General features: G+C 42.7%; 1 protein-coding gene across 2 annotated transcripts in view; it reads left to right on the top strand.

Moving 5' to 3' along the window:
* The window catches only part of TTC7A (tetratricopeptide repeat domain 7A), a 162,769-nt gene that overhangs the window by 79,194 nt on the left and 56,291 nt on the right, over positions 1–27,284 (top strand). For both annotated transcript variants that reach the window (XM_068676639.1, XM_068676640.1), the window contains one exon: positions 1,594–1,754. In XM_068676639.1, the coding sequence (XP_068532740.1) occupies positions 1,594–1,754 (161 nt within the window). The remainder of the gene's footprint in view (positions 1–1,593; positions 1,755–27,284) is intronic.

Below are 27,284 nucleotides of genomic sequence, written 5' to 3'. Positions count from 1 at the left end.
ATGGAAAAACTGAGAAGTGTTTTTAGTCCTGAAGGTAATGACATTGATAGCAGTTTTGCTTTAGCAAGCTGAATTTTTACACCTCTGGTATACCTCCTGAAGTACTTCATAGGCCTCATGTCTGTTGTGTTTCCAAGTAGTCTTGTTGTTGGTATTGTTTTTACATGGTAATGAAAAAGCGTTCCAGGAAGCTGCTGAGGGAATGTTGGTGATTTTGGCCAATATGTTTACCTTTACAGTAGGCTCTAACAACACATGTAGCTCATTAAAGTAGCTGCACTGACGAGCAGTAATTCATTAAAGCTGGGAACTCAGTCATATATCTGAACCTAGGCCAGGACACTCAGCAGTTTTGAAGCAGTGGGCCAGGTGCCAGTTGGGGGTTACATCTGTGGATCAGTCAATCACTTCTCTCCAGGCTTGCACGGAGTCACCATGCAAATAATAGTGTAGTTAAGGACTTCGGCTTGTTTTATGCACTATAAGAATGAAAAGTCATTTGGGCATTAGAATGAAGTTGTCTGTTGAGTAGAATATGGACTGTGTTCCCAGAAGCATGTCTGGGATCTAGATGGCCAACAAACTGTGTTGTAACTGCAGGCAGTGTAATTGCTGCTCTGTTACGTGCAACCTGCCTTCCCCAAGGATCTTTGGAAGCGGTGGGAATTCCACGCCGGTGGTACACCGGGGCAGGAGAACCTCTGCAGAGCTTTGAGAGGTAGGAAGTTCTCACAGTAGGAAAGAAGAAATGACATTCTTCATCTCTTAAGGGGAATAAAAGAGGAAAAGAAAACTATACGTTTTTCTGTTTTGTTTGTTGGAGGCTTCCAGGGCCAAACAAAGAACTGGAATAATTTAAATAACAGTAATTTCAAACACTAGAGGATCTTAAGAAAACCTACGAGGAACTTCTTTGAATAGATAGCTTAGAATAAGTTACTGGATCACAAAGAACACGTGATATACCTGTATTCATTATAGATGTTAAGTTTTCTGCCAAGTGGCACTTGATTTTAATTAACATGCTGCTGCTCTGGGTGTCAGGCCTGTGCTTCACTTAGCTGCTAGGAAAGGTATTTCTTTTTCTGACAACAGTTTGGATCTTGCCTCTTTCACCCTTGAGCGCTCATACTTATTTTTTTGTTCTTGATCATGAAAGGCCCTGTATAGTCTGTGCAAGAGACAAAATGCAGCAAAGATCTGTAATGCTCTCACCCAGGTGAAGAGGCAGCTGCCCATCGTAGAAAATGGAGTTTTGAGAGTCAGGCCTGTGAAGTGGATCTGCTTACAGCATAGAAACATCATGCCAAAGGAAGAGGGGATTGATTGGATCAGGACTACTGCTCCAGTTTATAGACATCAATTTAGTAATGCTGCAGACTCTTTTCTTTAGAACGAGTGAGTTTTTTCAAGCAATGCAGCCTGTTAATTTTGGCAGACTGTTCGGATAGAAATCTTTCTTATCAGATGGCTGAGTAAGATTTCTTCAGAATCCATAATGACTATATTTGTTCTTACATTTGGGAATGAGGTATAATGCAGGACTGAAGGAGAAATGTGTTTTATTTTTATTTCTACCCCATCTCCTCCCAGATTTCTGATGCTATAGAACATCTTCAGGAAGCATTGCAGCTGTGCAAAGATGACATGAATTCTCTGCATCTACTGGCCCTCTTATTTTCAGCTCAGAAGCACTATCAGCATGCGCTGGATGTTATCAACATGGCTATTGTTGAATACCCAGAAAGCTTTAGGTAAGAGTTATTACACATTCTCTTATATGGTGTGATGCATCCCATCGGGAATGAGCTGCTCACTGGCTCTGTTGTTCTCAGTTACACATATCTCAGAAGCCTCTTAGATCAGGTATGCTACTGGTAAGTTACTCTGCACGTAGGCGTACTGTAAAGCTAAAATGTGTAATGCAACCATGATGCTGTCTATCTGTCTCAGGAATGGTTATATAATTCGATAAAATTCCTGGATAAAGAGAAACAAATTGTGTATTGACCATTCTTTTGATTCTCATCTATGACACAATTTGCTGCAATAGCACAGCTAGGGAAGAAGATCATTTGAATATCCCAAACTGTAACACCATATAGCTGAAAGGATGTTATGGCTTTCTAAGACCAGGTTTGAACCATCATAGACTTCTTGGAGCTGGAATTTTCCACTTTTTACACTACCAACACTCAAAGATAGCTAAGACAGAGGTGGATAAGGAAGAAGAAACCTGTTATGTGAGGAACAGAGTATTTACTGGGTCAGATCAACGAACTGGTGCAGCAAGTCCAGGACCTTTCTTCCAGCACTTGCTGATAATGTGTGTTTTGGGGGGCAGTGTCAGAAAAAAGAAAACATATGGTGTTCACAGTCAGCTTGGGTACTGTTGAGTGAGTTTCTTTGTGATGTCTTCTGGCAATCTGATTTCCCCAAAGCAGGAAATAATGCCTTCTCTGCTTCTCAGTGCCAGTCTTCATGTATGGAAATAACTCGCCAGGAAATGGCTTCTGGGAGAAGTAATTAATATTGGTAATGGTTCGATGAACCACAGGTTCATGCTTACACCTTGACACAGACCTGCTAGAGCGTGTACTCTTGAAAGAACTTGTCTGTGTGTGTTGAGTGAGCTGTGGTACGTAACACAGCTGGCAATGGGGCTTCTTTACAGGTACAGAGATATGCGGGAGTAGGGGCTGGCTACTTGTGCTGCTGATCTAACTAGCCTGTTTCTGTATGGGTCTTCCTCTAAACCCACCAGCAAATAACTGATAAGTAAGAGAATGGAGGAAGAATATCAGAGCTGCAAGAAAAGAGAGAGGGGGGAAAAAGGCATTTATAAAGAAAATGAAGACTAAGAATCCAATGGCCGGGTGGGGGTGGGAAGGAGAATAATAAACACATCTACGGTTCTGACTAAATATTAAAACCATTCCAGACTTTCTAGAGGTCTAAAGTGCAGCTTATGATAGGAGGATTTTACTGCTTTATAAAACTGCTTTGAAGGGAGAGAGACTTGATGCTATTACAAAGCTTATTACAAGGCTTTACTTGTTATTGCCTTGAAGGAAAATTGTAGTAAATTTTACTACTGCATGGAATGACTACAGAAGACTCCAAGTAAATAGTATAGACAAGCTCAACTGCATGCTTTCAAAGCTATGTTTAAAATTGGTTGAATATTTTTCCCAGTTCTTGTTGATATGAACTAGGCAGCTGCATAATCTGGTGCCTTGAGGGTTCCCTTACTAATGACAACTCTTTTTGGAAGCATAGTTTGATGGCATGTATCAAGAAAAGAAGATGAAAGCTGCCTTAAGGGACCTCAGGGGGCACTATAGATGGCCAAAAAAAATAAAATAAATGAAGTGTTACCTGGATGTATATCCTAAACAAAAGAAAGAATTAAAATTAAGGCCTTAGCTAGCCCAAACTGCAAACATCTACTCTTTCTTTGGTCTCTTGCCATATATAACTAAAATGAGTTTGCTCCTGCTTTTTTATTTTTGTATTAAGTTCTTTCATAGTATATTTTAAAGAAATAATTACTCAGGATGTCACATAGTTGGTTAGAGTGGTTCAAACAATTGGAAAAAATCACTGCATCACTCAACTAACATGCAACATCCTTTGGTGTGAGCCCCATAAGACTGACCCAAACGTATCCAGAAGTGCCATTTGTTGAATGAAGTGTTTAAACTTGCACAGACTGGTTAACAAAACCTACCCTGTTATTTGCCAGTTTATTTTTTCTCTTCTGGATGGCCCCCTGTTAAATTAGAACAATACAATGTTACAGCATAACATACAGCAATTTCTGATCACTGCCCAGTGTGACAGTGAATGTTTTATTAAATGATCACATCTTTGTAGCAGTACAGCAACTCGGACAGGAATCATAACACTTTTAAATGAATATTCATCTAATATTCATTCTCTTCCCAAGCTATAAGTCACTACTGTGTTGCTTGCAGAGTTTCAAAACTAGTTGTAAAGAGAAATAACCCAACCTTTCGGGAAGCACTGCTGTTCTACACATAAAGATGAACAAAGAGGCAGGTGGGTTGTGTTACTGTGGTTTGAGAGCAGCAGTGTCGTTGTCAAATGGAGATGCTTTTGTTCTACTGAGGTACTACAAAGTACTTACTGTAAAGGTAGTGCAAAAAAATCAAAAGTCCAAGAAATACTGTACATGTATCTTGGAGACCATCAATAAAAAGGAAGTAAATTTTGCATGGAGAATTGCATGTTCTGTAGTCTTCTCGATGGTGGTGCAGCAGAAAGCTTTTTGTTTTTCCATCACTACTGCATTAATTTCATTAAGGGCATGAAGTAATCTTCTGGCAAGATTACTGGTTCAGACTTGCTGTAAGCAGAGCTATTGCATGGTGTATAAGCAATAGCATTTTCCAGTGACAACGGTACAGCAATGTCAGGTACTGCTGCTCACTTATAAAATAAAATTACAATCAGGATCTCAAAATGCATGATCAAAGTGGCATGTCCAGTTTTTCTACTACTTGTGAGCTATTGTATATTGAAAATAAACAATCTATGCTTGTTTTGGGCAACATCTTCAGGGGCAGTGTTGGGGTAGTACATCTTGTTGACAGGCAAAAATTAGAACTGTCTTTTTTGCCTTTAATCTTCGTGGGGAATGAGGAGTCAATTTTCCCTAAATCACTGGTGTGCAAACCTTTGTGTTACGCCTAGTCTGTACTACAATTTTGTGTCAGGATTGTTGTCGCCCCCGCTTAGGTCTATACTGCAGAAAGGTTTTACCACTATTCTCATGGAAGTGGTGGTGGCCTCACTTAGCTTTAGAAGTGTGGCCTTAGAGAATCAGATCGGCGATGTTTATATGACTCCAGCTCATCATTATGCAAGAGGCAATGAAGCCTGGTACATCTTGTGAGCAGTCCTGGTGATAAAAACAGCTTGTTAAAATTCTCAGAATATTGTATTGTATTCTGAACTCCTCAAGGGTACAAGGCCTGGGGATCTAAAGCAACAATAAATTAATATTTTGGCTGTAGCATCTGATCACGTTATGCAACTCTTATAAATAAGATATTCAGAACTTTGAAGGGTGGAGCTTCTGTAAGTTGATGTCTTGTAGTGATGAGTTCACACCATGGCTGGTGAGAGTGACCCACAAATGTTTTTCTCTCTCTCTTATGCCTTGAACAACAATACAGAGTAATAAAAAATGGGAGTATGTACTTGGGATGGTGGGGCCGAGCTGCGGTACAATAATACAAAACATACTAGGCATCTGTGAGTCACTTAAACAAAAAAAAGTATTATGGGAAGTTAGAAGGCTTGTTTGGAGTTGTTTTTATTTTGCTGTACTAACCGTGAACGGTTGCTTTTGGCATGTTACGATCCATTATTTTTTCAATAAAATTAAAAAAAAAAAAAGGACCACAAATGATTGAAATAATCATGACTATACTCCAGCGAACTGGTAACAATATTGGGTATTTCTATGACAAATATATGAAGGGAAATCTTTAAGCTAGTCTTCCGACTCCTATTCATGATAACGTAGGCACTTAAAGGTTAAGAAAAAAAAAAGAATTATAGAAATAGATATATCATTTTTTACTATTTTGGATTTTTTTTCATAATTTTGGCTTTTGGGGGGATTGGTTTCTGTTTGTGTTTTGCCCTGGATGATTTGAGATAACACCCACAAGGTCCTGTACTTAAGAGCATTTTTTTGTGTGTGTGTAAAAGCAGGAGATACCATAAGGAAATGTCAGTAACTTTGTGGTTTAAATTTCAAGCTTAGATGTTGTGGGTTTTCCTGTAGGTTCCTGCTGTGTATATGTGTTCGGGCAGTTTTTTGACACGATGTTGGTTTTGACATTATGTTTAAGGCTTAGTGACTACAGATAAGCTGGAAGAAAAGGAGACCTTTAAACCACTTTGCGAGAGTAATAACTGGCTAACTTCCTTTTTGATCATAACATTTCTTTGTGTTTATTTGAAGGGTCAAGCCTTAACAGAATATGTTCTGACCACTCAGCATGGGTGCTTTGTGACGGATCAAAATGTCAATTCTATATCCCTCTATTTGCAATTAACTTCTTGCTGTTGCTTTCCTACCTGGCTGGAGGAATGGATGCTTTTCGGTTCCTGCTGGCTCACTTCAGTGCGTTGTGCATCCTGCTTTATCAGTGAGTTAGTCCCCCCCGCACACGCTTTTTTTCCCTGCTAAGTGTCATTTTCTTTGGAACAGCTGCAGGGTTTTCTGTTTTTTATTCAAAGGAAGTGTTTAGGAGCCCTGTCTGTCTATGTTGAATGCCAGAATATATTGGAAAATAACACGTGTGTATTGACTGGGCAGCAGTGAGTCAGGTTGCCACCAGAAACACTGCTGGGTGGAATTTGGCCATAGTGCTTGCATGCGTGGGCGAGGAGGTGACTCGGTGCTTGGGATAACCGTGCTTCTGCTAGGCACTTTCGTGAACTCCAGAGGCAGACCCGGTTAATGGAGATCAGAAGGAGGACCTGAGGCATGCTTACTGCCTGGAAATCAAACAGAGAACCAAGGGAGGATGGTGGCATCTGTGTGAGAAGCCCAACTCTGGGCAGCCTTTCCTGCTGCCAGGCTGCAAAAGATGAAACTATTTACCAGCAGCATCAGGCATCAGTTTCTGCTGGAAAACAATGAGAACCCTCCTGAATGGAACTCTTTCAATGCTGTTTTATATCCATGAAGGAGGAAACAAGATGCCCTCATTTGTCTGTTTTTCATCTTTGTACATCTGGTAAAGGTGAAGGTAAAAGCTGTGGAAAATACGTTGTCAAACATACAGACCTGATAATCTGAAAGTGTTTCCTGAGGCTCCCAGGGGCCAATCACTAGAGTTATAGAGGAAGAGATGGGTGGGTTTTGGTGTTTCTTGGTAACTTGGTTTGGTGTTTTCTTTTTTCTTTTTTTTTTTTTTTTTTTCCTTAACAGGCAGTCCTGTTTTTTTTCTGAAGGCTTTGAAAATGAAAGGTTGATAAAGTGCCTCGCTTTGGGGTAGGGAATTTATTTTTCAGAAAAAAGAGCATCAGCTTTATTAGCATTCACTGAGAATGTATGTTGATAATCATTGCTGAAAAACTCAGTTCCTCAAATGCATAAAGGCCTATACTTAATATATTAAGTGTTATACTTAGCAAATTGCTCTTCAGTGTAGTAAGTCACTTTCCAAGAAGTTTGCAGCGTGGCCAGGTCATGTTTTCTTACAGATGAGTATCATGCTCTGATCACTCAATTAAAGGCTTTTTTTCCTACCCAGCTGCAAATTTCAGATCTGAGTGGTTTCTACTCTAAGGTCCTAGCTGTATTTATCTAAGGAGAAAAGCACAAAATGTTTTTATTATTATTATTACTATTTCATTTGAAAAGAAGAAGGAAGGGAAAGTATTTGGACTTTCCAAAGAACTCACCAGGGAACAGAAACTAGGCATAGTCATTTTTCAGCCACAAATGTGTTTTTTGCCTTTTGAGAGAAAGGGAGGCCTTTGCTTCTCGCTCTCAGAAACACTGAAAATATTCGCTGCTTAAGTGGTAAGTCTGCTTCTGTTGCCATTGTCATTAATGCCTGCAGAACCCAGTATGTAAGTAGACAGTCATATTATTTGGTATTAGTCAATATTCATGTTACTTAATATTTTAGTCTCTGTTAGTAAGGGAAAGGGAATGATGAATGGAGATATAATTGAGAGAGACTAATGTAGAAGTTCTGCATTACCAACGTGCCTTTAAAAATAAAAATGTCCAGACGTATTCCTCAATATGTTAACATTTCGCAACACAAAACAGATAATGTGAGTCATTTGTGAATGCTTTATTCATTTTTACCTTCACTCAAAGTTTTCTGTTACATATGTAGTTCAGCAGTAAGTTTGTCTTAAGAGTGTATTTTAGGGGGAGCAGCAAATACGAGGATACAGAGCCAAGTGTCCACTCTCATTAGCAGAATTCCTATATATTCCTCCTATATATTTCCTCCCGGAAATACAAACTGCTGGAAATCTTAACAGGCTAAGAAATGAATGTAGTGACCTCTACTCCATATGTCTCTATCAGCTGGAGAAGTGGCAGGAGGCTAATAACAAGCACCTCAAATGAAGATAAGGTGCACTAAAGTTCGTAGTGAAAGGACTCCTGGGCATCTTTTTTCCCCAGGAATCTGGCCATTTGTGTCTACCATCCAAGCACTTGTGATGATTTGAAGTTGTTTGGTAGCTTTTCTTGTGTTTTCTCAGGACCAGGTCACTGTCTTTCAGCTGTTGGTAGAGCATGCAGCACAGTGGTGCTCTGAACCCAGCTGAGAACATAGCGTGCTGCTGCAGTATGTGTAACAAATAGGAGAGACAGCCAGTTGGTCCTTCCACAAGCAGGCAAGAGAGCGGTGTGACTAAGTAAAAGAGGAAGCTCTGACTCTTACCACGGGAGTTTAGCCAACCAGTCGTTTTCTCCACTTCTTCAAAAATTAGATGTTTGCGTTGGGGAACAGATAGGAAAAAATCTTTTGTTTGGCTTAATAAATTTCAGTTTAAGTGGGAAAAAGAGAAAAATAGGAATGACATAACATGATGCAAAAGGAATAGGATACACATGCTGGGATTATATTTAAAGACTCATGAGCCTCTTCCAGCCTTCCCTGGATGATTGCAGTGGAAGTGCTTGGAGATTCACTGTGACATGGGGTAACAGAAATGGCAATGGAAGAGAGGAGGATCTGTCCACCCCCAGGGGCATGTGCCAGGTGCCCCAGACAGCAAGAAGGGTGCTCCCTGCCAAATTATTCTGCAGGAGAGGTGTGCACCGGCTGCAAGACGCTCAAAGAATAGCTGCTGTGTGCAGAGGAGCACCAATTGCTAGAGGGATGTCAGCACTGCCAGGGCTGCTCCTCGCAGGGAGCTGCAGCCCAGCTCCTCGGGGCACTGCTGGCAGAGCCACTGCGGGGACATGGGACGATTTTGGGCTGGCTGCCCAGCTGCTTGCAGTTGCAACCTTGAGCCTTGTGGAGCCCGTAGGCTACTCTGAGCTGTGTAGCAGCTCTTCGGCTAGGCATTGGCAGTGCCTGTGAGCTAGATGGAAAAAGCAGTCAATGGTAACTAGAGCTAGGTAGCAGGTGGAAGAGTAAAAAGCTGGGAGATTCCCCTGGCCAGAGCAAACCAAATACGTACTAATGTGCAGGGCAGTGCCCAGGGCTTAAAGATCCTTGCAAAAACTCCTGCTCTAAACCATGCTGGTGCCACCTCACCTTGAGTAGTACTGTGTATAGTTTGGGGTGCCTCATGATAAAAAGGACATAAAAGTATTAGAGAGCCTCCAAAGCAGGGCTACAAAGTGGTGAAGGATTTAGAGGGCAAGATGGCTGAGCTCCCTTGGTTTGTTCAGCCCCGAGCAGAGCAGGCCAAGGAGAGGCCTCATGGCGGCCTGCAGCTCCCTCACGAGGGGAGCGGAGGGGCAGGCGCTGAGCTCTGCTCTCTGGGGACAGCGACAGGACCCGAGGGCACGGCATGGAGCTGGGACAGGGGAGGGTCAGGCTGGGGGTTAGGGAAAGAACTTCTTTATCGAAAGGGTTGTTAGGCACTGGAACAGGCTGCCCAGGGAAGTGGTGGAGTCACCATCCCTGGAAGTCTTTAAAAGACGTTTAGATGTAGAGCTTAGGGATATGGTTTAGTGGGGACTGTTAGCGTTAGGTCAGAGGTTGGACTCGATGATCTTGAGGTCTCTTCCAACTTAGAAATTCTGTGATTCTGTGAAAGGGTCTGCACCCAGAAGGGGTGAGGCACTGGGACAGGCTCCCCAGCAAAATGGTCACAGCACCGAGCCTGCTGGAGCTCAAGATGCATTTGGATGATTCTCTCAGACATATGGCTTCATTTCTGGGTGGTCCTGCATGGAGTCAGGAGTTGGACTCAGTGATCTTTGTGGGTCCCTTCCAACTTGGGATAGTCTGTGATTCTGCCCAACATGTTGAAAACAAAACAAAACCACCTCAGGAAACCGCTGCTGAGTGGCATGAGGACAACGTTTGCTTGGAGTGGTTCATACCACTGCCAACCAGCTGTGCTGATCTCACATCTGGGGGATTTTTAATCATTACGGGATGGCTTTAATCTGTATTCTTCCCACACCTCCAGAAAGGGGTTCCTGTGAGGGAGAGTGGCCAGATGTCCTCTGTTTTGCTAAGTTGTGGCTTTCTTGTGTGGAAAGGCTCATTCAGAGCTGTGCGCTCTAGTAATGGGAACTTGTTGCTTGGAGAAGTGTGGGGTTGTTTTCCCCATCTGAAGTGCACATGTGATTTAGGGTTCTTTCATGTGTAGTAACATGGAAGAGTCAGGATACAAACGCTGAATTATTTTCCAATCAGAAAAAAATTCTTCTGACATGGACGGTACATTTTCCTGTTTGTTCCTCTCGTGCTAAAGCAGATGGAAGTGCTTGGAATACCCTGAGTTGCCAGGGGTATAAACAATGTCACATCTTAATCAAGAGGCTGCACATTGTCAGCCTGGAAATGCCAACTGGAAAAAGCTTTTATTTTTAAGTCCACTTGAGGGGAAAAAAGGGGGGTGGTGTCAATATATGCACCCTTTGGAGCCTTCACAGTGGACGATTTTCCACTTTAACTCCAAAGAAGGAGATATTTGCCGTACCTAATGCAGAGTGGCAAGGAACCCACAGCAAGAGAATCCCAAGTGTGATGGGGTTGAAGCCTCCTCTACCAGCTAGCTGGGGTTATGCTGCGTCCTTTTCAGTAGCAACCAGCAATTGCCTACTACTGTCCTGGTCACCTACAGATGTCAAGAGTTTGCACACTGGGGGCATAGTCCTGTGCAGAAGACCTGTGGGAAGAAGAAGGGAGATCCTGTAGGGTAATGCCGGCCACCTCTGTGCGTTTGGTGTGCACCATGTGTGGTTTTGCAGTGCAGGAAAATTTGCATCTGAAAGCCTTTGGTCTTTGGTGATGTTTCTCTTCTCTCTGTCATCCCAGGCACTGTGTATTCCTGGGGTTTGGTAGCCATATTTTGTCCCACATATCTAAGCTGCTTTTGAGCAAAGCCTATTTACATTTCTTACAATAATTAAAAAATTGCAGACAAAAGCCACATCTGAATCAAACCTTCATTGTTTCATAAAGGATTGAATGGCTATAGAAAAGAAGAGAGCAAAGCAAGCTTGACTTACCCTTTAGTTAGATTTTTCTGGGGTTTTAGAAGCAAACACGTTAAGCTTCTGCAATGCTTGTTTATTAGTTTAGCCCTAGGATGATACTGTGAAGGATGGTAGCTAAAATAAGCTGCATTGGGGGGTATTTTGTTTGGCTAATTAGCTGTAACAATGACATTGAAAAGTATGCAGATAATTCTCGTGTCTTAAAAGAAGCTTCAGATGCCTTACAAGCTCAGGACTGGAAACTTATCTAATCCTTGCAATGTGTGCTGTCATTGGTTGTACAAGGAGTATTAATTTGGACTTTGCTCATTTTTCCACCTAGATCTCCTGCAAACATTTGATAGCAAAAATGATGATTTAGATAGGGCAATATCTGCTTCTCATGCCATCTAATTGGTCTCTGCACATGGCAGAGCTGGTGGCTCATTTTACAAGGTGCAGTCATATGTATTGTCAGTCTGGGAATTCTCAGTGTAAACAACGTCGTAGCTGAACAATAATTTGATTTTTATTTTTATTTTTGTCTAGCACGGTAAAGCTGTGGTATAATGTAAAGCTGCAATGCCAGGAAAAGCTGGGAACAGTATTCACAAATTATGTATTCCAGCAGGTACTCATTATTTGCCTACATAGACTAGGTCATTAGTCTGGGATTAGTTGCAAGACATGGGAGAGGCAGAAATCATGGTTTTATGTGTCACTCTGACTACTGTTAGTACAGGGAAGAAGCGGTGGAGCAGTTCTGTATCCAAACAACACCTTAAGGAAATTGTGTTTCTTACCGGGTAGGGCAGATGTGCTCTTCAGCACTTACGAGGCTGTAGTAAGCTGTAAGGCTGCTTGCAAATAATGCCATAACAACAATGAAAAAAGGCGTGCTGCTGTACCATTAAGGACAAAACCATGTACAGGTTCTCACGAATGAATGAATAAATTCTAAGTGCTTCCTCTGATGTGTGAACTCTGAAATTAACACCACTGATTTCTGCATGCTAAGAATAGTACAGCGTGTCAGCACTGAGGGAGGAAAGAAAAGATGAGAGAAAGATACCTTCCCAGCCTTTCATAGCTTTTGAATGGCTTAAAGCTTCAGCTCTGGAGCATATATGGCTACATCTGTCATTGCAGAAGTTAACTAAATAGCCCCGTGTCAACACTGGAGTAGAAAAATGACTAGTCATTGACTTGGCCACAGCCTGGAGAGATGCTTACTGCAGGAAAACAAGTGTACAAACAGGGCTGTATTTTCTGACCTCAGCACTTGTAAGTGCTTATCGTTGCTTGCAAGCAGTTCTGTTTGGACTCTTGGCCTTTTAAGAAAAAGTACAGTGTCTAGATTTCAAGCCAAGGAGAAGGAAAGGCACCATGGTAAAGCTGTTTTACCCTACCCAAGTAGGGGAAAAAATACATCTGGGAATGGTACAGATGGCCTGAACCTGCCTGGAACGTAGTACTTGAGGAAGAGCATCAGCCAATTAACTCAGAAAGTGAGGTCCGGTCATCCCTCTTTCCACTGGGATCCTGTAAGCCACCTTTCCTATATTATGTATAATGGCAGTTTGAAAATATTGCCTTGAATAAAAAGAAAACTAGAATATATTAAAGGCCAAGGGAGAGAGGGCATATATTTTTCTTACTGAAGTTAAACTTTCTCAAAGTAAGCTGATAAAAATGAGGGAAAAAAAAAAAACAAACACACAAACATCACAGTGCTGCAGGACAGGCCTTTTCTACCCGGTGCTCTCTGAACTGGGGACACTCATTTTTTTCCATTAAATTCAAAGGCCACTCAACAAATGTTATTAAACTGGCTTGCCAGTTTCTCTTGTAGATGACAGCTGCTGCTAACAGCATCACTGTCTGGGGAGGAAGTCACTGCATGTCTTGTTGTGTGCAGAGTCCCTCTAAATTCCTTCTGGCCCTGCCGGCAGCTTCAGGAGCTGCTTGTGAACAATGCTGGTGGGGCTTGCAGCACTCAAATAATGCCATGAAACTGCTTCTCCAGCGTGCACACCAATCAGCATTACAGCATGTTGAGTTTAGTCTTTGAATAGAGATGGCAGGCAGGACCGGTGCTTTCTGAGGTTTAAGGCTGCAGTTGCGGGGAGGTTTTATATAACAAATACCTCCGGCCTTAGTCAGGGCCACTTGTAGTGAGAGTAACTATAGAAACAAAACAAAGTTTCTAGCTATTGAAGAAATATTTCCAACAGGCAGGGCATCAGATCCAGCCCCTGAAATATGCTTATTTATCAGTTTTGTGTAGAATGCTATTTTAATAGCCACTACTGTATTTTCAAAGATTTTTAGAAATTTTTGTTTACTTTTGATGTGGGATTTTTTTGGCCTTAGATCCGTGGAGGGATTTGCTCTGTTTTTTGCCTTCAGAGTGAAATGATCTAATCCTATTGTTTCTTTTTTAACCTGCTTTCCTAAAGAAGCAAGGATCACGCAATTGGGCTTTTTATATCTTGAAGGCTTCTGAAAATACTGGCTGATCTGAAACAAGTCCCACCAACAATTAACTTTCTGCAAGCTTCCCAGAAGCAGGTGGCTGCACAGGGGCACCCAGGTGAGGAAGGCACAGGCAGGGCCAGGCTTTCCCCTGCCCAGCTTGGCAGCAGGACAGCAAGCCCACATGCAGTGGGGACCTGCCTGCGGACTCGTGGCTCCAGGTGGAGATGGACACAGAGGATGCAAATCCATAAAGAGCTAGATATCACTTGGGCAGTGGGCAATTCGTGGGGTTTGATGAAGAGTATATAAATACATGCTGTTTGTTTCTGTCTCTTACGTGCTCATTTACATGGGTGACAGGCGATAGCAAAATGAGTAAGGAAGGTAATGAGGGATGCTGCAAGGGATGATGAGTGTACCTAATTAAATTTGCACGTGCTAGAGGTGCAGTAAAAGACTGGTGTCACAGATGGGCCTGGAGATACTGTCCTCCCTTGCAAAACAAGGTATCAGACCTCCTGTAGTCTTTTAGTCTTTTTTTTTTTTTTTTTTTTTTTTCAGAAATCATAGCCAAAAAGTGACAGCCGGGTTATATAATGGCAGAAAGAATTATTATTCCATAAATAAAAAGGTCTCATAAAACTTGGGTTGAAAGGTTTTCTATTGCCAAGCCAGTGTTATGTGAGGAGCAGGCGGACATTTTCAGAGGAAGAATGGCATTTGCTGAAGCAAGCTGAAATCACAGCACTGGGCTCTGGCCCTGATGCCTCAAAGCTGTAGCAGTACTTGGACAGTCTGTGTGCAAGCATCCTTATTCCAAGTTAAAACTAACTCCTTTTTGGTTTATTAATGAGGTCACTGACCCTTTGCTATCTTGTCTGTGAATAGTTGTTTTTCCTGAAGTTCAGAAATTTTCTTTTCAAATGGGTAAGAGACACATTCAGTGTATGACCCTCCAATAAAACTAAATACATTATTAAAGCTGGAGAGGATTCTCCCATGCATTTCCTCTTTCAAGCAACAGCTTCTTGCTCCAAATAATCCTCTGATCATTCAGTGGCATAGTATTTAGAGCACTGGACAAGCAAATGGAGGAAAAGAGGTGAAGAAAAGCACGATCTGCTACTTGGATTTGTGAGAAGGTAGAAAATCTTCCTGAAGCATTTACACGGTTTTCTGAGGCTGATCCTGCAAATCAGAAAATCTGCTGATGCACCTTTTCTGGGTAGTAAGACGTGGCTTGTCAACCAGTAAACAGGAAGGAAACAGCTGTTCTTTTGCAAAAGCCTGTTTCCTAGATGGTACATTACCATAATAAACCGTATCAGCCCCAGCCCCAGTCTCCTTGCAGTGATGTTCTCTTTGAACTTCCCAGCATCCCTGTGATGCATCATACGTTTTGTAATCACTTTATCTGCCAGTTAAATGCTGCTGTGACTGAGGCAGAGCAGAGCAGCAGTTTGTAAGGGAATAACAACAGCACACATCAGGTTAAGGTGGGAAGTAAGGAAGAATGTGCCCACTGCAGTTGGTGAGATAGTTGTAGAGGCGGAACATAAAGGCCAGAGCTGAAGTTTTACCGTATTGTAGGATTTAACACCCGTGTTCACGTAAAAATGTGACTTAAGCTCTTTAATATCTTTGGTTAATTAAAGCTTGGGGTTTAAAATTAATTTCAAATGAATTAATGGCCCTAACAAGGGTTGGGATGGGTATTAAAAAGGATGAATCTTAAGGGGACAAACATAATCTTAAATACCTAAATAAAAGCAATTTAGTTCAATGTATTAAGGAAAGCTGGCCAGATATTACTGAATCCATCTCTTTCATTTGATGGTTGGATATTTTTTTTTATTCCCCCTACATCAGCTACAGCACTAAATCCTATAATAGAAACCTTCTAAAATTAGTAGAACTGGCTGGGCTTTCCATCTTTGCTGCACTGTTCTGGTTGGGATTATTAATGATAACCTGAACTTTTGCCTTCCTTTCTGTTTTAATAAATTAATAATAGGATGAGTTAATGCAGGCAGTAAGTTTCAGGCTTCATTTTACATCCTATCAGCATGTGGTGTTTTCCCAAGAGTCTTTAACCTTGTGTTGTTCTGTAGCAGCTGTAAGAGCACAGCATTTTTTCCGTGGTGTTTCCTGCAGAACTGTGCTCTTGATGTGTGGTCCACAAGTTAATGCTTGTGAATTGGGCAGGTTCATTCCCTGGATTCTCTGGAACAAGACCTCCTAAAACTGTAGATCACAATTCCCTGCAGGATCCTAGTAGTGTTCAAAACAGATTGCGATGCAGCAGCCAGCAGTACGTCAGTCCCTTGCATATAAAGCTGCAATCATGGCTTGTAAAGTTTTCTCTTCCTCCTTCTCCCAGCCCACCATGCTGATTAAAAAGTAGTCTTAGGTGCTTTGGGACATGTCTGCAAACCAAAACATCAGAAAAAGTGGCAGAGGATCCAAATGGAGACACACCATAGAGTGGTGATAGTATTTCTTTCACTCCTCTAATTTAGACCTTCTTCCTGAGCAGCAGTAATAAACCACAGAATGACTCATCTGGCAAAGTAAATTGCAATTCCACTTTTATTTATGGCATCAAAAGAAAAAATTGTCACGTGGATGTGTCCTGAGGCATGGCAGCCCATGGGAGAGGAGCAGGAGGAATGAAGCCAGTGCCCTGGCTGTGTTTTTCTTCAGTTAGACAGGGGAATTTTGCAGTTACTCAGCTTAGACGGGGAGGAGTTAGTATGTCTGAACAAAACCTCTTCTGTCTGCTGCTGCAGGTGCTGCCACAGCGGCAGTGAAGCATGGTATCTGAAGTGGGGGCACAGCGTTTCACAGTGGTGCAGAGCTGTACCAAGCCATGCCAGGCAACCCCATCAGTGCAAGGAGCTCATTTAACAAGGGAGAACCCGCAGCTTGGAGAAACCTTTCAGTGGTTTAATCCATTTCCCAGGGTAGTCTTTGCTGGGATAACTTCCACATAACTGCATTACGAAGCAAACCAAGTAGATCAAGTTTTACAACCGAAGCAGTGTCTAGATGATAGCTTTTATGGGCTTGGAAATTTATGCGCTCTGATGGTTGCCATGCAGTGGCTTTGCAAAGGTGATGTTTTTGTACTTGAGGCTTCAGTTGACCATTGGCTGTAATCCTGAATATAAAGATCAGAATTTGTATCCATTGGAAACAGCAAACCACGCTCAGAACAGATGGCGGTCTGAAATGCACGGATCTGCAAGGTTTACTGAAGCAGACTTCACCAGATTTGAGTGAATTAAGTGCATTACATTATTTACAATTTTCAGCAGAGGAGCTTTAGGGTAACTGGAATCACTACAAACCCTGCAGTAAGGCTGAATGGCAGGTATTACCTGAAAAATAAGTTTATATGTGGAGAGACCTGACAAACAAAGCTGTGAGCTTGGCAGAGAGCGAGAGCAGAAGCAGACTGAGGAAAAATTAATGGGAAGGCCTGTGTCTGTATCAGATCTGTCAAATGCAGCTACTGTAGAACTTCATTATAGGTAAGGAACAAAGTGGGAGAAAAACACACAGGAAAAAACTCAGCCGTGCTATAAGCAATCACAAATCTGATGCATTAAGGAACCTGCCAGCTTCCAACAGAGCTGATGTTTCTCTGAATTCATTCATTCCGTGCCTCGTTCGTGCTAAAAGTGCCTGAATTTCATGTGTCTGTGCTTTTACTGATTTCTGCAGGGCCTCCAGGAAAAGATACTTGAGAAATGTGTCTGTTCTCCTGAATACTCTGTACAGGAATTGATCTCAATGACTTAATTCACAATTCTGTACAGTTAGCATGTTGGGATTTATGCTACCGATTCTGCGTAGAAGAATCGTCTGGGCAAGCTGACACAGGACTTCGTTGAGCACCGGGTAGCAAATGTTGCAGTTCTCCTGAGCAAGGATGTAGCTGTGCTGTCCTGAAACTGCACAAGTGACATGCTCTTCCGTGCCTCCTGAGGCAGGGTAGCAGTAAGCTGTACCAGCTCCGTGTCACCCCCTGACTTCCCCTCCTCTTCTAGCTCGTTTCCCTGGGCAGCCTCGCAGAGCAGGTCGTGGCTGAGTCAGAACCACAGGACACAGGAGAGAGAGCGCTAATTCAGTGCTGCCAGTTTGAGGAGCTGCCTCACCCAGTCACCATCCCTACCCACCGCCACCCCCAAGACCCTTTTATGTGGTAGATGGACTTGATACTTTCACATGCAGCTCTAAATTTAGCCTAATTTAGCCCTGTGACTTGACAAATGCCTGCAAAGTGCTCTCATCACCATTCAGTTTGGTACATGTAGCTACTGAGGCTCTCGTAGCTGGCCTCTCCGTTTCTCTTCTGCACAGAGTCATCTTGTACTGAAGCCTGATGAACAGGGTAATTACTTGAAAAAGCATTACAGCTCTGAATCTTTTCCACAGAGGCTGAAGGAAGCTATTACTTCATCTTATTTTAAATGGCACACAGTAATTTTAAACAACTTCTGGATTTCTAACGAATTAAATCAGATCTGTTCAAGAACAAAGAACGCTGTTTTTTATCTGTATGTTTCAACAGTTTTTAAGCCCTTTATGACAGGGTTTAGTTAGTGGCGTGTAGCTACAGTCAAGAAAAATGAAAGTGTCGCATCCTCCATGGATGCATGTTGGTGCTGGGAATCTGATGCAAAATGTCAAGTTTCAGGTGCACGCTGTGTATTTGAACTGCGGTTCCTCTGGATATCATTCCCCGAGGAAGTTAATTATGGTAGGATATATCACGTACATAAAGACAGGCTCTGTTAAGCCTTCCTGAGGCAGAGCTGCCAATCAGGTCAGTGAGAGCCTGGGTGCTTTCAGTTGCATGGAGTGAATAAGGAGCTCTGCACTGTAACTTTGGGTATTCTTTCAGCAACGCAATTCTGGAAAAGTGTGGGCATAATAATGCAAGTACAATGCCTTCAGTGTGGAGGGAGCAGGAAGGAACATTGTGCCCATGTTTGGGATATATTGGTTGGAAAGGAAAGGAAATAGAAATTAAATTGTGTACTGTGGATTACAGCTGGCTTGCATGACGGCCTCATTTAAGAGGGAAAGTAGAGGCATACACAAATGCAAAGCATTTTTAATGCTTAATGGCAAAACACAGGGCAGTTACAATGCTGCTATACTTTCAGGTTGACATCTGTTCCTCCCCTTCAGACTTATTTCAAGGAAACACTGGTACATGCTGCTAACTTATCAGAAGGCAGATTATAAATACACGCTTCTGATTTATCCCAGTGTGCTCTGTTCTCTTATTCTGCAGACAGCTCTGCACTGAATTACCAGGATACGTGAAACAGAATAAATGTGGGGATTTCATTATGTCTCGTCAGCAGGAGCCGAGCGCAAAGGAGCTCAGTCCAGCCTCTTTCTGTCCCCCTTCTTGGATGAGGTTTGGAGATGCAGCGTCTGACCCCAGGCACCTTGCAGATCTGCTGCAGGGCTGCTTCGCCAATCAGCGCCGCAGCCCCGCAGAAGGAGCCAGGCATTTCCACGCAGGGTTTCTCTGCACAAAGAGAAAGGGAAAGTAGAAAGCTATTTTTCCGTATGAAAGGCTGGGGCTTGCTATTCGTCTCTGCTTCTGTTCATTTCCTATTTTTCAGTTGCAGTATCCTTATGGAGGAACTGAACATTTCTTTTTTTCTTTTCTTTTTTTTTTTTTTTTTTTGGTGAGTCACTGGGAATCTTTCAAGCAGCTTGTTTCTTTTTTTAATTTGCAGGCTAGAATTCTGAAAATCTATGGTTTATTTAAAGGGATAAAGGAGGAAGTCAGCTGGTATAAACTGATCAAATTGCACTGACTCTGTATTTTACTTCTGGGTTTATCTGATGCATGGTTGTTTTTAGGGAGCTGAAGGCAGCCTGCCTGAGCTTTCCTGACTTGAAACTTGAGTGCCCGATCCCCAGCTAGTTTAGAAAGATGAAAATGCATTCATTTCAGCTGAACAGAGCTGATTCCCTTCAGCTGACTGTCTGGCCCTGAATGTTTGGTTCCTTGTACCTGCTTCGTTGCAGCTGTTTGCTCTAAATTTTGGAACAGAGCTCAGGTCTGTAAAGCACAGTGGTGTTAAAAATATATAAAGGTCAGTGGTTGCTAAGTGTTGGACCATTTCTCCAAAAAAAACAAAACCTCCCAGTAATCTGTGGGTGAAGAATCCAAAAATAAATCCTAAACCATTAATCCTGTCACCTGGACTGGACTGTATCAGTGAGATGGGGCTTGAGTGTTAAAAAGCAATCTAGTATTTACATTGTGTTTACAGTCTTAGACTGAGGAGTGTTTTCAGGCTATTATTGTAAGAAGGCCAAATATTGCTATTTGTGAACATTTCGAATGTGGTAACTATGCATGTTTTCCCAAAGGATAGTCTTGATCATACATGCAGTTCTTGGGGTCTGTAATGTTGTCATCTTTTCTCAGCACATCTGGAAGACCTGTCTTACCGGGAAGAGAAAAGGTGCAACAGATACTGTAGAAAAATAATCCGTTAATCTGATTTTAGGCTAAATCTTCCATGGATTCTTTTTATTTTTCTTTTTAACCCTGGATGTGTTTCTCACCTTCCACTTGAGGTTTTTAGTTTTTGTTGGCAGTTCTTCCTGCAGTTTGTTAGCTATTTCTGACAGGTTAGGAGACAATACTGGTGTTTCTTTGTTACTCATGAGCAGTGACTCAGCTTATTTGTACAGTTTAATGTGCACCTGCTGGAGTCATGTGTACCACACTGAAGTTACCATTTCCAGCAAAGCTGAGAAATGCAGCTTCACCTCTACAACACAGCCTGCAAGATTTTGAACTGATGTTTGTGTTCGGCAGGACTGTGTGCAGCTCTCTCCTAAGAAAACCTCATACTGAAGTTGTAGGGAAGGCTGGGGAAATGTATTCTGTAAGTGGGCAGCATCCTTGGGTTGGTGTGTATAGTGAGGATTTTTTTAGGAAGAAATTCTAAAGTACTGTTTTATGCTTAATTATATTAGTGCCAAGAAAGCAAAGAATATTTAAGTTAAACTGAAAAGCTTAAAGGACTTTACTCGTAACTTAACTCAGAGTGTCTGCACGTATACTAAAGAAGCTGGATTTATTTAATAAAAAAATAACAGTCAGTTGGACTGTTCCCATTGTGTATTTCACAGAATCACAGAATTTCTAGGTTGGAAGAGACCTCAAGATCATCGAGTCCAACCTCTAACCTAACACTAACAGTCCCCACTAAACCATACCCCTAAGCTCTACATCTAAACGTCTTTTGAAGACCTCCAGGGATGGTGACTCCACCACCTCCCTGGGCAGCCTGTTCCAGTGCCTAACAACCCTTTCAGTAAAGAAATTCTTCCTAACATCTAACCTAAAACTCCCCTGGCGCAACTTTAGCCCATTCCCCCTCGTCCTGTCACCAGGCACGTGGGAGAACAGGACAACCCCCACCTCACTACAGCCTCCTTTAAGGTACCTGTAGAGAGCGATAAGGTCGCCCCTGAGCCTTCTCTTCTCCAGGCTGAACAAGCCCAGCTCCCTCAGCCGCTCCTCGTAGGACTTGCTCTCCAGGCCCCTCACCAGCTTCGTTGCCCTTCTTTGGACCCGCTCAAGCACCTCGATGTCCTTCTTGTAGCGAGGGGCCCAAAACTGAACACAGTACTCGAGGTGCGGCCTCACCAGAGCCAAGTACAGGGGGAAAAATTTAAATCATGGTGACCACTTTCAGGATGACTGGAAACGTGCAAAACTATTCACTGCTAGGTTTTGATTTTGGTCAGTAATACTGAGGTACTGGGTCAGCCTGCTGATGGACAGCCATACTGCGAAGGTGGAAACATGATGAAAAATGCCATCGTCACCAAAGCCAGCCCGCGTGGTCTCAAACCTGACAGAGCTTAAGGGCTACAAGACCCGGCCCTGCAGTTGTAGCTCTGTGTGGGATGAAGAATTGAATTATTCTCCAATTTAGTGTGTGCACAAACAGGCTGTGGTGAGAAAGCAGCCCAGCACTGCCATGAATGCAGTTCTCTCATTTCCTTAGGACGCTGTGCTGCGTAGCACCAAGTGGTCGGCACAGGTTTGTCAGCTTCATTGAGTTTCTCCAGTGAAGGAGCGAGTGCAGGTGCAGCAGCACGATCTTCAGCACACGAAGCTGCCGAAGGCCAGCCCCGGGCCTGTGCGCCGACTGCCAGCTCTGCCTTAAAGGTCACGCTCCCGTGTCTTCCTGCTGCTCTTGTTCAGCTGGCACCGGTGCTAGCGCAGCCTGCACTTACATCATGGCTTTGCTTTGCAGACGCAGATGAATATGACTCCCACTGGTAGCAAAATACCCAGTTCTTTCTCTGGGATTTTCTTCAGTGAAGTCAGCGGTTTTGTGTCTACTTACCACAACTCGGGGTTGCTCTAGGTTCTGCCAGGGCTTTCTCTGAAGTGAAGGAGCTTTTGTCTACTTGTTTCACTTCATAACTTCTTTTAACTTTTTAGCATGCCTTTCTTTGTCTTTCTTCAGGCTAGCACAAAAGTCTTCTCCTCCATAACTCGCTGAATGAGCTCTTCTCATAAAAACCACTGCCTCTGAACTGTCATACCTATATGGTGGGTTGCCTCAGCCAGAATGGAGGATGAAACATGTCCATGTGCACCTCACAGCCAGTATCCTGTAGTGTAATTCATTGGCTTTTGGCAGATTGATTTCCGTCTTCACCTCTGCTGAGATACACAGACGGTGAGCTCGAAATACCAGCGGACAGGCTGCGGCCCTTCTAGCGTTACTCACATCTGTGCTCTGTCGTCTGCGAGAGACTCGCCTAATCTTTCTCCTGGTAAAGAGCCCGATCTACCAAGGTTCTTAAGCACACGCTTCGTTTCAAGGAGAAGAATAAATGGACTTGTTGATTTCAGCAGGTCTGTTCATGTGCTTCACGATGAAGGTCTTCTGTAAGTGCTTTGCTGGAGCAGCGCCAAAGTGGCGTAAATCATATTACCCCAAAACAAGGTGATAGAAAGAGTGAGATCTGTTTGACAACACTGTAGAATGCATTTCAAAAAACAAAAGCCTTTTTTTAGGCGAAGCCTATGGTTTTTATAGCAAAGCCAAGTTTTGTGTGGTTCTCATTTACTAATGCAGTGGGTGTGTGATGCAGTTTCACTGTTAGCTCCAAGCATCAATAACATACAAGAATTCATTAGTGTGTTAATGTAATCTTATTAATCCGGGGGGAGGTCTGCTTTACAGTATTTTGTTGCATAATTTATACAACTATAATATGTGCATGCTATCACTTTTTATTACCTTGATGCTGGGTTAATTGGAAGGCACTTCGCTCTATTTCAACTGTGTGACACAGGATTCAGACTTACCTTCCCAGACAAAATGCATGTACTTGGTTGCAGATTAAGGTGACTTGGAGGTTGAAGTTGAGTGCTACTTTAATAGCCAGAGTCCTGGTATCCTTTCCTCTACAAGCTGCCTAAACCGCATGTCCTAGAAGCTTTTCTGAAAAACACAGCAGCTTAGAAGTGTGAGTGAAGCATCCAGTTCTGCAGTCTTGGGGGACAGGAAGTCCTGGCGCTGTAATGAGTGCTTCAGCTTTGCCCTATTACTGCTCTTTTCTTGTCTGGCAGGATCTCAGCTCGGCAATTAGAGCCCCTAGGCCTGGTTTCCTTTTCCGTTTCTGCAAATTGAGAGTTATTCCAGGGGTTGTGACAGCATGGTCATTTCTTAGTTCTGCCCTTCCAAACTAATTTCCATTTAGTCAGGGTGGGCTGGATTTACCCAGGAGCGTGTCTGATGAAATTCTGAAGCATCAGGCCCAAGAGATGAGAAATGTTTTGAAGGTGAGGTCAGTTACTGGGGGGCTCAACCTGCTGGCCTTCCTGTCCACAAATAAATAACTCTCAAGGTAAGAGCACCAGTGTGAAGAGATTACATGTGGGGAAGGTAATGAGGAGGAACCCAGCTCTTCCAGTGCTTTGCAGAGGTCATTCCCATTGTCTGCTCTGCAGCAAGAAGCACGGGGGGCTGAAGTGACTTGCCCAGGTTTGGCCAAGAGGCCGTGCTGTGGCAAGAAACAGAGCATGGCTCTCCCATGTCCCCAGCACAGGCTGTGTGATACTGGCCCCACTGCCACCACTCCACATACTCAGGAAGCTATACAATGAACTCTTACCGAATTCATGATTGAAATTAAATAGGAGGGAGACCCCTAAGCTCCTGGCCTTTGGATGCTTGGGAATTGTCCCTTAATTTTCAAAGGTCCTCATGCAGTGTCCAGTGCAGTGGGAAATACTGCATGTAGTTGGACCCTGTCAGGGAAAACACAATTCGATAAAACCCACTCACATATTAAACCTCCATTTAAAATCTTATGAAGTGTTGCAAAGGAAAGCCTAATGTACAGTCCTGAGGGGAGAAGTTAATGTCAACACTGCATAGCAAGAGCGTTAACTTCTTTTTCTATTCAGTGTGAAGGTAGTAATTTGGCTGTACAAGCAGTTAATGTTGAGTAAAGCCTTGCTGTGTCTGCGTGACGACAACCTCCTTCCAGTGTCTCCTAGTGGTAACGAAAGCCAAAGGAAAGAACAAGCAGTTGAGGCCTGATGGCCCCAGGCAGGTCAAGTAATCCCAGTGAGCTCCGTCAAGCTGCGAGTTTGTGGAGTCCAAGCATGATTGCAGGTGGGTGGGAGCAAGGTTGGTGTTCCTCCTTGATTCTTACATTCTTAACCAAAAAAAAAAAAAAATGCAAATCTAGAATTCAAAATGAATGATATAATTGAAAGGAAATGAAAGAAAGAATGCTGATCACCTGGCTTTGTGCCTCCTTTTTGGGGAGTATGGCTAAATACAGTTCACTTCTGAAGAAAGATGGAGACAAAGGAGACTTTCAGTGTTTTGTTTTCCAGCAAATCAATGTGCTTTTTCTTTCAGCAGACTATTAGTTAGTTGTTCTATTTTCTTTAAGTGACAACCTGCCTGGGTTTGGTGGATAAAGAGGATTAGTTACAAGACCTCCTTCCAAGTGTCAGGAGCCGTTTATGGATGGGCAGTATTAATGCTGAATGATATTTACCCTCTGCACCACGAGCAAGGAGCCAAATGCCGAAACAGGTGCATGAGGTTACTGGACTGGCCACAGACATATCTGCCTTGAGAAGTGATCTTTGTGGCCATGCAGTTTCCTTCCTACCCTATGTGCAGTAACCTGCAGGGTGCCTTGTATCATGAAAATCGTCTTCATCGTGCACACTTGTAAATAGGTGAGAATCTGCCTCTGAAAGCTGTGCTCATCCTGTGCAGTGCTGTTGTAGCTGATGGAGCATAATTAGCTGAATTACTGCTGTGGAGGACCTGGGCTCTGAATGGGACATTCTTCTAAAGGAGATGTCAGCTCTGAGCCTCCTTGTTTTTCTCAGCTGAGGTTTATTGTTCTTGTTTTTATTTTTATTTTTATTTTTATTTTTATTTTTATTTTTTGTTCATATTGGAGGGCAGATGGGCAGGGAGCCATTAAAAAAAAAAAAAAAAGAAAGAAAAGAAAAAGAAAAAGACTGTGTCTGTAAAAGAATATGATCAATTTATTTTTGTAGGGAAAGTGATAGATAATACGGCACTGCGTGAAGTTATAAAGGGAGGTTGCAGTCAGCGCTGCTGGCATTAATTTAACTAGAGAATGTGCCCTTAAATGTCAGGAGACTGCAAGAAGCACCGAGTTATTTGAGAAGACAGCAACTTTGATGTTGATGTTATCAACAGAAATGCAGGAGATTAAAAGCAGCTCACCAATCTTGCCAATTTTTTCTTATCGATAACGTGACAAGGGCTTTAGCAGGTGCTTTGGGAAGGTTAATGAAACCATAATGATTATGGTGAAAGAGTATACTTGAACTAATTGGCTTGTATAGGTGACTCATCACCAAAGTTCAGCAGCTGATAAACTGAACAGCTAATTCACTGTGAAGAAACTGCAGTTCCAGAGACGCTGTCCTCTCGTACCGGAGGATAAAACAAGACCAGACAATCTGGGTTATAAAAAGAATGCAGGCTGCAGTTTTATTTAGGCCATCCCAAAATGTAAGAATGGCCATTCTTGATCAAACTAAGGGTTTGTTTGTCTTCAGCAGGGTGTCTGGTGAATGCACAGGGAAAAGCATGTAGAAACGTGGCAGGAGGATGATCCTTCCCCTCCGATGTCATCCCGGCGTCTGTCAGCTGACTGGTACAGAGGCTTTCGGAGCCAGAGGTTGCATTAGGCTGTGTTTAATGCCTCTGATGGCTCTGTCATCCATGAATTCATCTAATCCCTTTTTGAACCTGTTTATATATTTGCTCTCAGAACATCCTGTAGCAATGGGTTTTGCACTTTACTTTTGCTTTGTATGAAAATGCACTTCATTTGCTCTCTTTAAATCCAGGGCTTCATTGCTTTATTGGATATTCCTTACTTCTTGCATTAAAACGACTGACTGCTTTGATTTCCTGATTTTCTTCAGGCTATTCCTGACTTTATAAATCCGTCATCTCTTCTCCCAGCCTCTTTTCCAGGCTGAGAAGTCTATTTACTAGCTCCATGTATCAAAAGCATTAAAAAACTTTGATTGCTCTTGTGTTCTCCATCCTCTTCCTAGTTCTGTTAGATCAGTCTCTATCCTGTATCCACCTGTAGCTTCCTTGGCATCCCCTACCTCAGAGGGGAAGAAAGCAATTCAAGAGTTCAGTGTTGAATCCATGTTGCCCAGTTCCCCAGGGAGCATCCCTGGGCCATCAGCCCATCCAGGTTGTGGCATTCCCCTGCTTTTCAAGGGAGCTGGTATGGATTATTTATCGGTGCTCCTTTATAGTAAAGGGCCACGTGTAATACCAAGAGCTAGGGAGGGTGAGCTGGACCGTGCTGCCCAGCGGCACCTGCACGAAGCCATGCTGCTCCAACACCCCATAAATCAGTCACTGGATAAACTGCTTTTGCTGTCCTCAGAGCCTTGCCTAGGACTCTGGTTTCTCTCTCCAGGCAGATGGCTGTAAACACACACAAACAAACACGTACATGCATCCTGCCATTTAGTGAAGACACGCCAAGTACAAATAGTGGTTGCAGAGGTTTGGTATCTCTGTTCTAACATCCATAACTGTCCATCCAGCTCTGGTGAACTGGAAGGGTTAAAAGCAGCCAGTGGATGGCTAAATGTATAGATAAACAACTACATAATGCTCATTATTCCTAATTTAGTTTCTCAAACTTGAAGTCAGTGGAATGTGTTGTTGTTTGTTATAGTGTTAGTATTATTTATTGCTTGTCACATGGTAGGGCACGGAGATCCCATTGTGATGCTGTGAAAATGTATGGCTAAAGGGCTACATTTAATTCTAAACACTCCATTTTAAAGCAGCTTTAAAAACTCTTAATTAACTACTTAATAAATCTTTATATACTCTTACAGCTTCCAGAAAGTCAATGGGTTATTACTAAACATAGCATTTCCCAGCTTCTTCCATAGATGTGCTTGTAACCATTGATAATATGCTGTATGCACATGTGAAACCTTCTGCTAATAAGTATTAACTGTTCGTTAATCAATGATTAATAAATGAAATCTCAGTAATTAAATTCTCAGAGA

Source organism: Anas acuta, chromosome 3 (genome assembly GCF_963932015.1).
Source record: "Anas acuta chromosome 3, bAnaAcu1.1, whole genome shotgun sequence".
Classification (NCBI taxonomy): Eukaryota; Metazoa; Chordata; class Aves; order Anseriformes; family Anatidae; genus Anas; species Anas acuta.
Note: the sequence above shows the minus strand (reverse complement) of the source record. Positions and strands in the feature narration are given on the sequence as shown.